A 17,845-nucleotide genomic window follows, 5' to 3' on the forward strand; every position below is an offset into this window, starting at 1 on the left:
TATTCCCCGTCAGACTGGAGATGATTTGTTCAGGTGTGACCGCCCTACCACTCTACTGTATCTGCCACTCCCTTGTATGCTCATTTTGGTCTCTGTTACAGTGTGTTCACAGAGGAGGTGATAAGTCAAATTCCAATACCCTAAATCTCGGCCACTCGCTCACTCATACTCGGTCACTCCAGCATGGCGGTGTTACGGTGAAATTGTTGACCTGCCAAAATATGTGACCATCTTGTGGACTTCACGTAACTTATATGGAGGTCTTTAAATACATGGCCTAACCTACCGCTATACTAATAAACTAACAGCAATGATTTTGTTCGGACGCTCTTGACGATTGTCACATATTGCAGCAGGTCACCGATTTCACCGTAACACCACCATGCTGGAGTGAGCGAGTGTGAGTGAGCGAGTGGCCGAGATTTAGGGTATTGGACTTCACCACCGCTCCCTCCCTCACTTCCTCCCTCAATCTCTCTCTCTCTCTCTCTCTCTCTCTGTCAGAGTCTGTGAGGTTGGTGAATGGAACCAGCTTATGTTCAGGCAGAGTGGAGGTGAAGTCTAATCAGTCGTGGGTCTCAGTGTGTGAAGGTGACTTTGACCAGCAGGACGCAGAGGTGGTCTGTAGGGAGCTTGGCTGTGGGGCTCCTTCTGTCCTCCGGGGGACGATCTATGGTCAGGGGGCGCTCCATGGAGAAGTAAAGTTCCAGTGTGAAGGCAATGAGTCTGTGCTCTTGGACTGTGCAACTGGAACCTCTGGGTCAACTCTAAACACCTGCTCGCCTGACAAGATTGTTGGACTAACCTGCTCAGGTAAAAATAATAATATTAGTTGTTTGGATTATTCCATCCATCCATCCATCTTCAACCGCTTATCCGTGTAGTCGGGTTGCGGGCGCAACAGCTCCACCAGAGAGATCCATATAATCAAATAATGTTACCGTTTTTCAATGTTTACTCCCTCTCTCCCATCTCTGTATCTATAGAGTCTGATGATGTCAGGTTGGTGGGAGGAACCAGTAACTGTACTGGCAGACTGGAGATGAAACACCAGGGCGAGTGGAGACCAGTAGATGGTTGGTCTCTCTGGAACGTGAACTCATCATCTGTATTGTGTAGACAGCTGGACTGTGGCCCAGCTCTGTCCACAGAGGGGCGTATCCGTTCCACACATCTACCCGTGTGGAGGATTCGATCTTCCTGTGTTGGGTCCGAGTCTTCACTGAGGGAGTGCGTAACAAAGAGGTCTGATATCTCCACTGGCAGACTGGGAGTAATCTGTTCAGGAAAAATGAACAATAGCTTCAACAATGACTAACCTTTACGGTCTATTTTCTTATCTCATATCGCCATCTGGTGCCGTCAAGTGGCTGGATTCGTACTCGAGAAACGCCACAATGTATGATTGTACGTCAACGGAGAACCATTTTATTTTGAAAGCCGTTCACTCGGAAACGGAAGACCGGAAATCAAACTCGATTTGATCAAAAACTCAGCCTGGAAAAATAGCCTGATTAGTCAAAATTGTCAATATATTTAGTCTTATATTATAGTTTTAGTCATCATAGCTTAGTTTTCATTTGCATTCCATTTAGTTTTCGTCAGTGAAAAAAGGTAGTCGACGGACATTTTTCGTCTTAGTTTTAGTCGACGAAAACAACACTGATTCGACATCAGTCTAAGGCTATGAGAGGCACCAACTTCGGAAGGTTCAGGGATCTTCTACTGCTCATAAAGTGACGTAGCTCGTGTTTCAACCAATCAGCCAATTGACACACACATGTGCCTGCGTAATTTGCCGATTTATAGCAGGCTGTCGCATCTCTGCTACTATAGCAACCATTACGTGAACAAAATATAATGTCCAATCAGCTCGCAGCTGTACGTTTGGAGATATAAATAAACTCTAAGGGGTGTTTGCTAGAACCCTGCATTTACACGCCCGTTGTAGGCAGGTTCTGCCTATAAATCTATGGGCGCAGACACACATGTTGCTGAAAAGGACAAAGAAAGCATTGAACACATATATGGTAGAGGAGGCCAAGAGAATGGCAGCGTACGCTGCGGTGGACAATCACGTGCAGAACAACCAGGCCGTTGGAGTGGGCAGTGGCTCAACCATGGCCTATGCTGTGGACAGGTTAGCCGAGAGGGTTCGCCTGGAGAAGCTCAACGTCGTCTGCGTGCCGACCTCCTTCCAGGCCCGTCAGCTGATCCTCAAGCACGGCCTCGACCTGTCCGACCTGGACAGACACCCGGAGCTGGACGTGGCCATCGACGGGGCCGACGAGGTGGACTCGGACCTCACGCTGATCAAAGGCGGAGGGGGCTGCCTGACGCAGGAGAAGATAGTGGCCGGCTGCGCTAAGCGTTTCATAGTCGTCGCCGACTCCGGGAAGGATTCCGTGACCCTGGGCCAGCGGTGGAAGAAGGGGGTCCCCGTCGAAGTCATTCCCATGGCCTACGTGCCCGTCTCCAGGACCATCGCCGCGCGCTTCGGAGGGGAGGCCAGCTTGAGGATGGCCGGCGTCGGTAAGGCGGGACCGGTCGTCACCGACAACGGCAACTTCATCCTGGACTGGGCGTTTGAGCGCGCGCAGAACTGGAGAGAGGTCAGCGTGGCCATCAAGATGATCCCGGGTGTGGTGGAGACCGGGCTGTTCGTGGGCATGGCAGAGAAGGTCTACTTTGGACTGTTGAGCGGAGGCGTGACGAGCCGAGTTCCCCAAGTCAACTGAAGTGTTTATACTTTTAACTAATGCCCCTCTGTGGAACGACCAACTGAAATACTGAGGATGTCAGCGTAAATGTATGGCCGTTATACTACAAAATCACAGAGCATCGGATACCGGGGACAGCTCTGCGGGCGGGACTACCAGGGACGTGCAGAGAGTGTTGAGAGAGAGGGCTGAAATCCGTAAGAGGGCATTTTTTAACAGAAATAGCAAAGATAGCAGATCTACAAGCTCTCAACGTGTCGCAGTGAGCTTGTAGATCTGAGGAACGGAGCCCACAGCTGGTGACCGGAGGAGATCGCGGGAGTGGGACTCGAGTGTGATATAGCGATTATGCAACAGTCACTCACACCTGTGTGTAAGTGAGGGAGCTCTTATCATCATACATCATCATGTCCAGCTTTTAATATTTGTGTTTACACTTTGATGTAAGAATGGCCATTCATTATCAATGGCATTAAATGTTTGTGTTAGGATAAAGTTTGTGTTTACAGTACACACACACACACACACACACACACACACACACACACACACACACACACACACACACACACACACACACACACACACACACACAAAAGCTGGACATAGGAGGGGCTAGCGCCCCTCAAAAAACAAAATGTCATATTTTGCCAGTCCAAATGACTAGACTAGGCTATAGCTTGTTTTCGCCGAGACCACGTGATACACGTAGTACAGTAGGCCTATATGATAATGATATTTTTGGGGCATGTCATTGGACAAGTACAATTTTGAGGTATTTACTTTACTGGAGTGTTTCCAATTTAAAATACTTGTAGGCCTACTTCTACTCCACTACATCTCATGGGGGCAAATATTATACTGTTACTCCACTGTTACTCATTGTCAAGGGGAATGCAATCTTTGTGTAGGACAAAAATACCCGATTTGCTCGTCTACATATGACGTAAATTCTCCATTCATTGTCAGTGGCATTTAATTGGCCACTTTTTGTTAACACATAAGTAGCCGATTTGTCAAAATCAGGCTATTTATGTGTAGCATCATATTATGATGTCAATTCTCCATTTATTGTCAATGAGACAATGACATTTAATGTTAGGACAATAATCCGGCCCGAAAAAACACACCATTGTACACATTTATGCCTAAACTTTGTAATAATTAAAAAAGAAAGAAAGAAAAAATAATCTACATGGTCACTTTGTGTGCTTGTAGATAGGTTATTTTTTTTTTTTTTTAATAGTTTTCAAACTAGTAAAAAAAATGTTAAGGCTGAAGGGAAACAGTGCACATACACTCTGTGGACCAATAGGGGTTCTTGTCATGAACATGTTTGAGAGCCCATGGTTCAAACAACATTAGGAATTAAGCCAACATAATCAACAAGACCCAACAAATTATAATAAACACTGATACCAGCTGTGGTGGTTATCGTCAATGAGAAATGTACATCCTGTGGTCTGGTAGGACACCTGCTGGTTGACATGAGGCATTGCATTAAAGACAAAAGGCAGTTTAGCTTCCACTCAGACAAGCTGTACCGTCCATTATAACAATAGAAATACCTTTATGGCAATAGACTTGCTATTCATGTCGGGCATCCGGGTTTTTTTCGTTGATAAGATTTTGTCCATTTCGGCGATAATATATTAGCAACAAGTACCAACTGCCGCTTTGGAGTTGCCATATGACCTAATCTGGAAGCACTCCTACACAAAGCCATAGAAAAGGGTTTGGTGGCATTATCAAATTTAATTCCCCACACAGGTCAAAAAAGTTAAGTAGAAGGGAGAATTACTTGTAGAACAAAACATGTTGTCTATCTCCTTAAATGTCCTCGTGTGCTTTTGCCATGTAGGAAAAAATAAAATATGAATAACCAGAATCACAGAGCATAAAAGCATTATCAGAACAAAATATGAAAAATCTGCTATAGCCAGACAAACAGTAGCATACCGGTATGCACACTGAGGTTTCAAGGCATAGAATATGTCAATCCCTTAAAGAGAGGTGGGGACAGAGACCGGTTATTATTGCAAATAGAAGCATTTTTTTTATCCATTTCTTAAATACCTGAATTTCCTAAAAGGTCTAAAGGAAGAGTTGGTGTTTTAACTGTTTTCTATGAATATTGTTTTGGTATTATGGTTTGTGTGTTGTCATGAGATACTGATGACTCCATATGATATTCTGTCTGCTTTTTATTATTATATGTGTCATTTAATGAGACATGGCTGTATGTATTTTTTTTTAAATTAAATCAGAAATTCTATATAATCATGGCATTTCCACAAATTCCTACACTGACCTACACTGCTGGTGCTGGAAGTGCGGATCCTACAACATTAATAAACAAGACTCGTACTATGACTTGAGAGTGCAGGTTTTATTCTCCCATTATCACATTTGGATCAGGATTTATTCAACCTTGGCTTCACCGTTTCCACTCAAAAACAAAAAAAGTAATAAAGAAACAAATAAATATACTTTGTTTCAGTAACACACAGGGTACACAGTAAGGTCAATCAGACTCTTGGACAAAATTACATAATGCAGCCGCTTCCTCGCGGGTACATTTGTGGGAAAAAGAATACTACCTTCACAAAACCCTCAGACTTCATGTGAGAAAGTCAATTCCTCCTTTCGCTGTGAAATGTCCACTTTGAGTGCTTCTGCTGAATCAATGGTGGTTGTGCACTTCTCTTGCAGCTACTATGTAAATATTATTTTTTTGCATATCACAGGCACATAAGTTGTAATGCAGTGTAGAAGGATTTGTTGGTTTGATTACTGGACATCTTCACAATACAGTACATATGTTAGGCATATACCATTTATGTAGGTTAACACGTTTAAATTTAATGTTAAAACTTGCGCGATTATAAACACATCATGTTAAAGCACTTAATAAAATAAGTATTGCATGATAAGTATTTGACTCATCTGATGGAAAGGTAGCCATTAGCAGTAACATAGAACAATATTGAAAACTGAGATGCAGGTATTTCGGAATCAAATCATGAGGCCAATGCAAATTCACACTAGTATGAATGCAAATATGATTATTAACATTCGGGAAAGCTAGGTAACACATTGTTTTCATACAGAAAGTAAAAAAAGAAACAAACAAGAGAAAGTAATTCAGTCAGTGCTTTAGATCCACTGCTTTAGTATCAATGATCTTTCATAATCATACTAGATTAGAATACTTTGTTCTATACATTTATTTAGTGCGAGATGACCCGAGAGCCCAATGCACTGCAAATTGACCTAGTTGTCCCCAGTTGGATGTACTGTAGTGTGTGGGCGGAACACGCTATTCCAAGCAGTTCCTTTCCCCCTCCACTGGTCAAGCGGAGGCAATTTAGAGACCAGGATTACTGCATGTTTTTTCTGAGGGTACCTACCATACCATAGGGAACACGGGGAGAAGATGCAAACTCCACACAGAAAGGCCCTTTTGCTAACCTCACCTAGTTTATGGGTGCTGATCACACGCCCCTGGAATTAAACCCAGGACCTTCTAGCTGTGAGGCGACAGCGCTAGTACCGACTGTGCCTACATGCCCCGGATGCACCGCGTCCATTGGAAGTTGTCGATTTAAAACGTGTTTAAAATGCCATGTAGGACACATTAGTCAAATGGGTACATGGGCTTTCTGTGTTTGACAATGTGCAGCCATTTATAAAACCATGTGTATGAGCTGTCTAATTGGTGAACGTGTTTTCGGACTTTGCAGGGTCAATTTGTAGAACACTGAGCTCGGCCACCTTAGGTCTGTCCTCCGTATGGGATCTAATGTGTATCTTAAGATGTTCATTTTGGATAAAACGTTTGCCACAAATAGTACAACTAAAGGGTTTTTCCCCTGTGTGTATTCTCATGTGCTTCTTTAGACTTCCACTTTGATTAAAACTTTTCTTACACGTTGTACAAGTATACGGTTTCTCCCCTGTGTGTGTCATCATGTGTCGTTTTAGTTCTCTATTACCACCAAAGCTTTTGTTACAAATTGTACAACTGAAGTTCTTCTCTCCTGTATGAATGATTAAGTGTGTCTTCAGAGTTATATTTCTATTAAAACTTTTACCACAGACATTACAAGTAAAGGGCTTCTCACCTGTGTGAATCCGCATGTGTCTTATCAGATCTCCCTTATCGCCACAGCCTTTACCACAAACTGCACAAGTAAACGGTTTCTCACCTGTATGTACTCTCATGTGTATCTTTAGTTGTCCACTTTGTTTAAAGCTTTTGCTACAAAGTGTACAACTAAACGGTTTTTCGCCTGTGTGAATCCGCATGTGTCTTGTCAAATCTCCCTTATTGCCACAGGCTTTACCACAAACTGTACAAGAAAATGGCTTTTCGCCTGTATGCACTCGCATGTGTATCTTCAGATTCCCACTGTGATTAAACCCAGTGCCACAAACTGCACAATTAAAGGGTTTTTCCCCAGTATGAGTCCTCATGTGTATCTTGAGATTCCCACTGCGATTAAACACTTTGCCACAAACTGTACAACTGAAGGACTTTTCAGCCGCTTTCCTCTTTCGTTTCACGGACGTACTTCGTTTATTCGACGATTTCAGGTCCTGGGACGGCTTGCTACTCGAAGACGATGTTTGTCCTACCGCCCTCTCCGTCTTGAGTGATGCCAATGTATTGGAAGCTGACTGAGCCTCCCTGGTCTGGCCCAAATCATCACACTGTTTATCGTCAGATTCAGAATCATAGCCCTCTACCCCGGTGTTCTCCCACTCATCGTCACTGTCTTCGTTGTCACATTCAGAACCACGCGAAGAGAGGAGCTGCTCATCGCTAGTTGGCTGCGACGTTCCGTAGCCCTCTACATTAGCTCGTGTTTTCACGTGCTCGGCTGAGGTGCTGGCTAGAGGCTCCGTCTTTCCGTTTTCGCCATCGCCTTCGCTTTTCACTGCTACGGTCATGATGGATGCATTGGCTACCTTCGGTCTCTGAAGTAGCTTGTCTGCAATCTGGAGAGGCTTCGGTTCCTCCTTGACCAGACCGGCTCTCCTCTCCAGATGTTCAGGGGACGCCCGTTTACTGACAGGCAGTGGCAGGAAGTCTAGGAGGAGAAAAATAACAACATCGATAAGGACGCCACAGAACTGGCATCATGCCCGTGTTAATTCGGTGACAAGAATTATGAAGAAAAACGTTCGACCGCTTCCTTTTTTTACTGACGAAAACAAAACAAAAACTAAATAAGTACTAAGCTAAGAGGACTAAAACGAGGGCTAAATGTATTGACATTGTAACAAATAGAAACTGGACTAAAGTCATTTTGTGTGGTTGTGCTTGGGTGTTGCACTCTGAAAATACCAGATCTACAAGATAGCAGATCTACAAGCTCACAACTAGAGCCCGAACGATCCTTCGGTCCGCCCGATGTATCGGCCATTTTGGGGTGGACATCTGTTATGACATCTATAATCCACAATGTTAGAGTGTGTCCTTGACTCCTTGTTCCAAATTGCTTGGAGTTGGAAGTCATGTGCATATTGCCAGGCACGTGGCAGCAGCAGCTATTAAGACGGTGAGACTGTGCATTCCCTATAACTTGACCGCATAGGCAATCAAGACCATTAATTAAAGACAGCTGTGACTGTCACTGTGTGTAGGGCAGGCTAATCCTTCCCTATGGGACTATAAGCTCTAAACCCGAGATTTATTCATGTATTTCTTTTTTTACCCGAGAGTGTGTCGCCCCACTTCTCTATGGGGAGTGTTGCCCCATCCAGTAACGTCAGGGTTGACCCAGGAGCCGCCGCCCGTGTTCTCTGTCGCTTGTCCTGTTCCTCTTTCATCCGTGGAGGCGTTGGTTCCTCCAGGACCAGCCCGGGGGTCCTCTCCTCTCGTTCTGGAGAAGTGGGAGATCAAGGATTAATATTATTATTTCTCTTACACAAATCCAGTATAGTCTTCTTTTTTCTTTTACAATACCGTTTCAATACTGGAAATATCAAACCCTGCTTTTTTAACATAATGTATTTAAAAATAAATCAACAGTATTTATTAAATAGATTTAAATTGCCACCAGTTTATATCGATATATGATATCATTACATGCCAAAATGTCACTGATATCTTCTAGAACGATGAGTTTGCTTACAATTTTATATTATCTACTCATGGTCCTCCTAGATGACTATTGCCAACGTTACAACACTACTCACTTAGCCTGAGCTAAAGGTTTCTGGTCTAGAGGGGCGGGTCGCGGCTGAGATTTGCGCGCACACCCCGATTGGTTCACCGATCTGTCCGTCAGCCCCGGACCCTCCTCTCCCCGGCCCAAGCTAGTGCAGCGCTATACGTCACATCATTTGGAGCGACCCGGAAGGGTTGACTCCCACTTCTGGACCAGGGAAGCCAATGCGTTTCCCCAAAAATTACGAAAATTAAAGTCTGGGTACCGAGGCTACTGTAACTGACTATACCCTGATGCTGTATGATGAGGGCAGTCAGTGGCTACGAGCAGCACGGTCTCTTTCTTTCTTTAAAGTAATCAGTATCTCCACACACTAGTAATCTCCACTCACACTCCTCTCAGTCATGCAGCTACGCAAACACATGCCAGGGACACTTCGGTAGGCCTATAGCACTGTCCTGTTTGGATGACAATAATGCCTTTCCAACAGATTTCAGAAAATAGGAGAAAAAATAAAGATTATCGATTATAAATTTTAATAATCGATTTTGGGTCCTATTAACGATTAATCGGACCCATCTCTACTGCATATGTGCAATTTTGAAACATGCTCCCCATGTTATCGTGGCTGCAGAGTTTGACAGAAAGCTGTGTTCATAACATGACAAAGGAGGAATATTATTATTATTATTATTGATGCCCAGCTGTGTGTACCTCATAGCGATGATTTGATTGGCTGAGGGCTTAAAAAGTGAGGACAGAAAAGTGAGGACGCCAAAAGTGATTGGCCGGAATGTGATGATGTGTGATGATAAAAAGTGTGATTTAATTTTTTTACACAACGTTGACAGAGATAAAGAGGATAACCCAAGCTATCTGTAGAGGTGGAACTGGGATACTAGTGATTAGGCCTGTCACAATTATTACATAATTGCCTGATCGCAATTATTTGAGATCACAATTATTTTTGCAACCAAAACAATTCGGATGGACCTGTATTTGGTTTACTCGAGTTAAATTATTAAACATATCTGCATTGCCTAGTGTACAAGAATGACAGATGCCTACGAGTGTGTGGTGTGTCCCTATTTGGGGCATTTCATTATAGCCACAGTACTCAAAAATATTAGATGCCTCGTGGTGATGTATGTATACTTTGTATAGCCTAGTTGTCAGACTCAAAGTCTTTATTCCCTATTCTTATCAGCACATAAACTGTGTCTGTTATGACACCTGCATTTCCCCACATTAGCCACTTAAACCCTATAGTCTACTCTAGACTTAGTCAACTGGACCCGAGTTGGTTCTGACACTAGACCAGGGGTTCCCAAACCTTTTCATGTCAAGGACCCCCAAATTGACACTAATTAGACCCACGGACCCCCATTTGAAAATATATGCCAGGGACCCCCATAAGAGAAGATTTTTACGGCTCTAGCAGTGATTTTCAACCCGTTTAATTTCAAGGACCCCCAGTTTGACATGCATTAGTCTACGGACCCCCCATTTAATGGCATTTCTATCTCTGGGACCCAATTTATATTGTAAAGAGTGAGAGTGTACAACATATAGACTTTAATTATAGTTTGGAACCCCCTGGAACTCCCTCAAGGACCCCAGACCTCAGTTTAATAACCACTGCACTAGACAGTGACAGTGTAGCCTACTTGGACCGACTTTTTTCCGGTCTACACCAGCACACGTCTTTGCCAATATGGCTATTTCCTCTGGTACACTTACACTATACACCAGTGCCGTGGGCGTGGTTCCCAAAGTGGGGTACGGGGACCCCCAGGGGTCCCTGAGGGAGTTCCAAGGGGTCCCCAGCTAAATGATAGTTTGGAACCAAATGGACCCTTATGGGTTTGTAACTAATTTGTACACTCTGAGAGTTAAATTAACATTGATTTTGCAATCTAAATTGGGGGTCCCAGAGATAGAAATGCCAATAAATGGGGCTCCGTATAGATTAATGCATGTCAAACTGTGGGTCCTTGAAATTAAACGGGTTGAGAAATCACTGCTAGAGACGTACAAATCTTCTCTTATGGGGGTCCCTGGCATGTCTTTTCAAATGGGGGGGTCCGCGGGCTAATTTGTGTCAATTTTCTTTTTTGGGGGGGGTGTCCTTGTCCTTGAAATTAAACAGTTTGGGAACCACTAGCAGTACACTACAACGAGTCTGTAAGCACGGGTCGGGACCAGCCGACCAGGGCTAACCACAAACAAACCTGTCCCGGCGGCGTGGTGGTGCAGCTTGCTGTGGGGGTTGAACACCATGTCCAGCAGCTTGCTCTGGTGGTCCAGCACGCTCTCGTACTCGTCCACCTCCCTCTGGAAGAGGCCGCAGATGGAGTCCACGGCGGCGGCCAGCCGCTCGCCCACACGCCGCCGGAGCAGCCTCGTCCTGGCCACGGCGTCCTCCTCCTCCGCGGCCCCGGCCGGTTGTTTCTCCAACAGCCGGAATATCTCCTCTCCCGCCGACGTCACCTGTTCGCTCACCGACGACCGAAAAGACTCGATTTTGCACAGTTTGCCCCGTTTAATCGACATTTTTGTTTGTTTTCCTCACTCCCACAGACGGTTCTGTCTTTTGTTTCAGCCCTGACGGAACGTAAACAAACACGCGGATGAGATGGAAGATGTTCCGGGTCGGTTGGGACTGCATGGGAGTTGCTGCCTTGATTTCGCCCCCTGGTGGAGAGAGCGTTGTGTATCCGTTATTACTACATGATAATATGTATTTAGTAGTAGCCTATAATGCCAAATTACTTTTGAAAGAAGTAGAATAATCACACCCGTGTGAAGTGAGGGTCGCTCTTATCATCGTACAACATCGAGAAAATTATGGTATCATTATTTTTACCTGACAAATGACAATACAACAACTCAAACTTAATACATATTAGACCTAGAATGCCTGCTATGATTAGGTGATGTAATGATGATCATTAAATTATCTTTAGCCTATTGTTAATGAAATTGAATGTGTTAGTGACTAAACAAACAAAATGTATTTCTCTTCATTGTCAATGACGTTTTTAAAACAAACATTGAACTAATAAACCAACATTAAACCTGTAGGTATATAGGAGGCGCTGGCACCCCTAAAAAAATAGTAGGCCTAGGCCTAGCTACTATTTTCCCCGAACCCACCTCACCCCTGCCCATTTTTCACAGGCTGGAATGGCTTATGGTTGACGAGACGACAGAGTAGCCTACAGCATCTTGCAGTGCACAGTTTCTCTGTAGCGGTCCGCAATTAACCCATTGTTCAAGCTTCACACTCCAATACAAATGAAACTATTTGAATAAAGGTTGTACACATCATTGAAATGAACCTCTGGGAAAATCCCTAATTGAGAGTGTAGGCCTAGCAAGCGCACCACAGATCATATATAGCCTACCATCTCTCTACTAATTATGATTATCCATAATGTATAAATGATGGATACGTTTCAGGACAGATATAGGAGGGGTCAGAATAAATCATAAATCAAAGCACAGGGACTATACACACGTGCTACATGCACTACTGTGTACTGTGTAGCACGTGTGTAGTCCCTGTGCTATGTCACAAGATGGCGCACTTTCCTAACATTCTGTGTGGTGTCATTGAAATTGATTGATTGAAATATTTATTAACAGTTTGCACATACGATGCCTGTCAGAGGGACGTCAGACAATCCTGCTCTATCAAATCTATATATGTTCACATAACTTATGTTCTATACTGAAATATTTAACTTTTATTTATTTGAATGGAAAGAAAACAAATGTATAATATAATTGTAAATGTATCAGATTGCCCATATTTGGCCATCAGACCATTGCTATGATGTCAGTCAGCTTTGATGTCAGCAAAGTGACAGGTGGGTCCATATTTGGGCATAATTCTGAAACGTATTACTGGGATATAGGTAACCATTGCTTAACAAATTCATTTGCCATAATGGCAGTAATGTCGGGGGCATGTAATCTGGGCACACATGCCGATTTGGGCAGGAATCACACATGTCCATATTTGGCTTCATATATCAACTTGCCTGTCATTCATTGGGAGCCTGGCAGATATAAAATACAAAGTTAAAATACTCTGTTCCAATTAGCGTGCAGCTGTGACATATCAACTAATGACATACTGCATATAAATAATTGTGTCAGAAACTGCATCTAGCCACTGTCCATTTGCACCTCACATTGAGCCATTTAGTAACTTTTCGACCATAGGCCTACTGAAAGCAGAATCAAAGCAGAAACTTAACTTTACAATTATGTTTGACCCAAAAGTCGTCAGCGGTGTTGCCTTGGCCGCATCCGCACTTACATCCGGTTACTACATTCACAAAAGAGAAAAGACGCAAATGAACACTCTCCTGAAGGCCACTGTGGAGGAAATGGACCAGACCTTCGTCAAGGAGAAGAAAGAGTGGGAGGAGGAAAGAAAGCTGCAAGAGGAGAAGATCAAAGACGTGGAGCAAGAGAGGACGGAGGAGAGACTCCAACTGATTAGAGAAAAAGAGGCACTGTCTGAAAAACTAAAACTCCAAGAAAAGGAACTGTTGGCAGACCATAGAGAGAAACTCCTTCTGACGAGAGCCAAAAAGGCTTTGGTGGAACAGTTACTCTCCGCGAAACAGGAGTGCAAAGACATAAGGAACGAGATTAAGACAACACAAGACGCCATCTTGGAAATGGAAGAGAAGGTTAAGGCTGCGGGGGAGGAGCGGAACACCGCAGAGGCCAAGAACCTGACGCTGGAAGAGACGATTAAAGAGATGGAGGGAGCGAGGGCGATCATGGAGGAAGAGAGGAAGGCCGCAGAGCTCAACCTCCTGCAAATGCAAAAGAGGTTGGAGGAAGTGGAAGCGGAGGAGAAGAGGAACTACCAGGTGATCGTATCCCTCAAGGAAGAGAGGAGGGAGCTGAGGAACAAATGGGACGAGGAGAGACTCCGACTGAACAGAGAAAAAGAGGCGTTGTCACAACAGCTACAGAAGCAACAGAGAACAAACGCGGTTCTGGAGGCGGGCGAGGAAGATTCGGGAGGATCCCCGCCCCAAATGATCTCTGCGGAGAAAAATAATGAGAACATGACCAAGATGAGGACGTCAGAGGACAATGTCCTGGCAACGGGAAAGATGGAGAATGGTTTAACCAGTGAGCACGTGGCGCAGCTCTCGGCTCTGAACTTTCTGGACCCGAACGCGGCAAACAGAGCCCGCTCTATGTCCGAGAACAACAGAATGGCAGCATGTGAACCATGCGAGACCATGCATGTGAGCACGTGAGAAAGTATGAAATAAGGCAGTATAGTGTTCAACTGATTGCGAACCACGGATCATCAATCCTCCATCCATCCATCTTCAACCGCTTGTCCGTAGTCGGGTCGCGGGGCAGCAGCTCCACCAGAGAGCTCCAGACTTCCCTCTCCGGAGCAACATTAGTGACTTCCTCCTGGGGGGGATCCCGAGACGTTCCAAGGCCAGTGAGTCGATGTGTTTCCTCCAACTGCGCCTTGGTCTGCCCCGGGGTCGTGCCTCGAGGACCTCACTGCTCCCTACACTCTCCCTACACCCTACCCTCACACTCTCTCTCAAAAAACGAAAAAGTTAACCGCTTTCCCACAGTTATCCACAAATCACCAGTTCAAAACCCTTGAAATAGGGCATTCGTTTATATATATATATATATATATATATATATATATATATATATATATATATATAAAAAAAAGAAATAAAAAAGATAAGATAAAATATGTAGATGCAATGTTTTTCTGCCTGTCATCTCCCCCCAATAAGAGATACAACAAACTACAGCTACAGAAAGTCTGGATCTGCATATGAATCCAAATTTGGACACGGTTTCAGTGCGATAACACCCCCATTGAATTTTATAAAATTAGAGACACATAAATATGAAAAAGAATTAAAAAAAATATAAAATCATCATGTGTAACTCAGAGAGACCCCTTACAGGTCCATTTGTTTCCATTCATACACTATCAGAGTTATAGACCTGTATGGGACCATTTGGATGGGACCATTTGGAACCCATAAAGATACTTCGAGGCCCACTGGTGTAGCAGAGTGCCAACATATAGCACAATAGCAGCACCCTGACTCTGTTTGTCCAGAATGGATCAAAGCCTTAATTATAGTGTTGGTAACACCTGTGAAGGAAGTATAGGGAAGGGGCCCAAGTTCTTTCCAAAATGGCATGTATGCATATAGAGCCCCTTTCGAGATGATGGATGGTGCATTACAAACGCTCTCCTTTGTATTACTTTGTATTGTGAAAAAGAAACCTGTTCCGGTGATTTGGCACGTGGTTAAGCACACAGCATTTGGCAAATGAACTCCAGACTGTCAATACTTAATTCCTTTATGTCTGTCTTGTGCATGTATTCATTTAGATATCAAGTAGCCTACTCTCTGCAGGCCCTCCCTCTAAACTGAAAGTCACTTCTAAGTTTCACTTTCCAACTGAACAATTATTTATCTTAATAGATTTTATATCACACACCATATGCATGTGGTAAACACACACACACATTAACCGCCATTAACAATAAAGAGACAATATGATGTAATGAGGCACATTATGATGTACATTTTCCCTTCATTGTCAATGGTATTTACAAAACAAACATTGAACTAAAGACAAACATTAAACCACATGTGTATAGGAGGGGACATGACAAAGAAAATATATGATGTGGAGACAATAAAGACTATTATCCATTTGCTCAGTACAATATTTCGGGGGCACATTTAGAATGTGTGCAGGGTTGAGTATGTTGAATGATTGCATCTAGTTTGCATTAATATGATCTCTAATGGAGAATTTAGTTGACACAATGAAATAAAATGGCGACAGTATTCAATGTGGGGCAGGCGGCCTGTCACAGATTTGGGAGACCAGTAGCTTTGTTGTTGCATGGAAAGCGGTAGAATGAGACTTTCGTGGTTGTTGTAATCTCAGGTTTAGTCCGACGGAGGGACACAGTATAACTCTATGGGGACACAAGCGACACAAAAGCAGGACCCGGAAGTATCTCTGGAGGGGGCGCTTACGTCATGGCTAAAATACTGAATTGACCAACAACTCTAGGAGGCGTGACCACATTACACCTGTCCTGGTTCCCCCTTTACTGGCTCATGCCTGTGAGTTACAGAATTGATTTTAAGATTTTACTGAAAACTTTTAAAGCCTTCCATGGCCAGGCCCCCCAGTAAAATCAGAAATGCTGGAGCTGCATGTCTAAGTGGGCCTTATAGATCCTCAGGTAAGGCTCTCCTGGGTGTTCCCACTATAGTAACCACGGGTGACCGCAGGCTTTCTCGCCCGGGCACCTATATAGGGCTGTACGTAATTTGCGTGTCTTAAGTACCAGGTCTTATTCCCTAACTTGAGTAAACTAAAGACCCGGAGGCGTGATCAATGCTCTTTGGCCACTCAGAATAGCCAAATGGCATTGATCACGCCTCCAGGTCTTTAGTTTACTCAAGTTAGGGAATAAGACCTGGTACTTAAGACATGCAAAATACAGCCCTATATAAGCTCCAGAATGCCAGCTGCCCCAGGCTCTGCTAGCTCAGTGTACCCTGTTAAATCACAGCTGAAAACTCACCTTTACACCAAGGCATTCTCTTAGTATTAACGTATGTATTATGCAGGAGCCATTAGAAGAGAGACATTATTTTAGATTATCTCCAGTATTATTTTTTTGACCACTTGGTGGAGGGCTTGAGAAGCACAGCACTGGGTGTGCACTTATAAGGTGACAAAGGTGCACTGAGCAGGGCTAGACACAGGGATTGGGGAGCCAGACCGTTCCTATATACCAGCAGCACTCAGCAGCACTCAACAACCACAAACAGACAGAAAGGAAAGAACCATATTCAATATAACTGGTGTTTGTCATTCCAACTGTTCACTTCTACTCAATAAATAACTCTCAGACTGCATCAAAGATCTTTTACTATTTTTCATGTGTGCACTCTGTAGGATCACTCCATCATACCTGTGAAGTAACTGTAAAGGAGACAATAGGACCTGGCTGGAAGGTGAAAAAATGGCAGTTACATATCATGTTTTACTAGTTGTTTTACCTGACAACTATTGTTGTTGTTTTACCTTGTTGCACATTTTTTGCCATATGTACAGTGCCGTTTCTGTGTGGGAAGGGAATGTGATATTTACGCGTCTTACTCGTTTATGTTTTTGGTGTTTTATAATCCCATTACGGATGGGTCTTTACGTCAAGACATTAAAATGTAATTCATTCATTCACACATTCATACATTGGAAAATGTAATATACTATAGGATTCGATTAAACTATAAAACATATCACTTAATAAAAACACAAATCAAATCCCACAAATATATCAAACTTGATTTGACATCTTTACACGGCAATGTTGACTTCGTCGTTTAAGACTATGACGAAGAATTTCGTCATAGTCATATAGGAAGTCAGAAGAGGCTTTGGAATGTACAGCCATCTCCAGTTATAAAATGTAATGGTCGGCCTAAATGGTGCATTTTAATATTTTAAATGCTTTACAATGTGCGTGTCATATACCCATTCACACACCCATGGCGGGGGAAACCATGCAAGGTTGACCAACCAGGTCATCGGGAGCAGTTATGGGTTAAATGTTTTGCTCAGGGAAGGACACTTCCATCACTAACCTGTAACCTGTAATCTGATTCCCAAGTGGCCAAAGACCGTTCCCAGAGAAACTAGACAATCTGCAGTGTTTGAATTCTCACCTGTGAAAATGTTTTATTTACAGTAAATCTGAATCTGATATTAATTGGTATACATTATACAAATGTTGCAATGATCCAGTATACAGAAGCCTCACATCATACAATCTTTTGACAGATCAACAAACAAACTATACAGACTGCATTGAGAGACAAACATCTACCGTGG

General features: G+C 43.5%; 2 protein-coding genes across 2 annotated transcripts; one reads left to right on the forward strand and one right to left on the reverse strand.

Moving 5' to 3' along the window:
- Positions 1-2,027: 2,027 nt before the first annotated feature.
- LOC308336475 (ribose-5-phosphate isomerase-like) lies at positions 2,028-2,738 on the forward strand (the record flags this gene model as incomplete). The annotated part of the gene is made up of 1 exon (XM_080793840.1): positions 2,028-2,738. The coding sequence occupies one exon, from the start codon at positions 2,028-2,030 to the stop codon at positions 2,736-2,738; it is 711 nt and encodes a 236-aa protein (XP_080649966.1).
- Positions 2,739-5,212: 2,474 nt separating this feature from the next.
- On the reverse strand, positions 5,213-11,468 carry LOC308336719 (uncharacterized protein). The gene is made up of 3 exons (XM_080794226.1): positions 11,128-11,468; positions 8,441-8,608; positions 5,213-7,813 (listed from the first exon to the last, which is right to left on the reverse strand). The coding sequence occupies exons 1-3, from the start codon at positions 11,447-11,449 to the stop codon at positions 6,432-6,434; spliced, it is 1,872 nt and encodes a 623-aa protein (XP_080650352.1). The 5' UTR covers positions 11,450-11,468; the 3' UTR covers positions 5,213-6,431.
- Between the last annotated feature and the right edge of the window lie 6,377 nt (positions 11,469-17,845).

The sequence above is a fragment of the Protomyctophum bolini genome, assembly GCF_963924005.1.
Source record: "Protomyctophum bolini genome assembly, chromosome: 21".
NCBI classification, from domain to species: Eukaryota; Metazoa; Chordata; class Actinopteri; order Myctophiformes; family Myctophidae; genus Protomyctophum; species Protomyctophum bolini.

Excerpts from the sequence above, each read along its gene's own strand:
- LOC308336719 (XM_080794226.1), bottom strand. The coding sequence starts at position 11,449 with ATGTCGATTAAACGGGGCAAACTGTGCAAAATCGAGTCTTTTCGGTCG. Across the intron at positions 8,609-11,127 it reads CCACCACGCCGCCGGGACAG|AACGAGAGGAGAGGACCCCC; the intron begins GTTTGTTTGTGG and ends CCACTTCTCCAG. Across the intron at positions 7,814-8,440 it reads GTGGGGCGACACACTCTCGG|ACTTCCTGCCACTGCCTGTC; the intron begins GTAAAAAAAGAA and ends TTCTCCTCCTAG.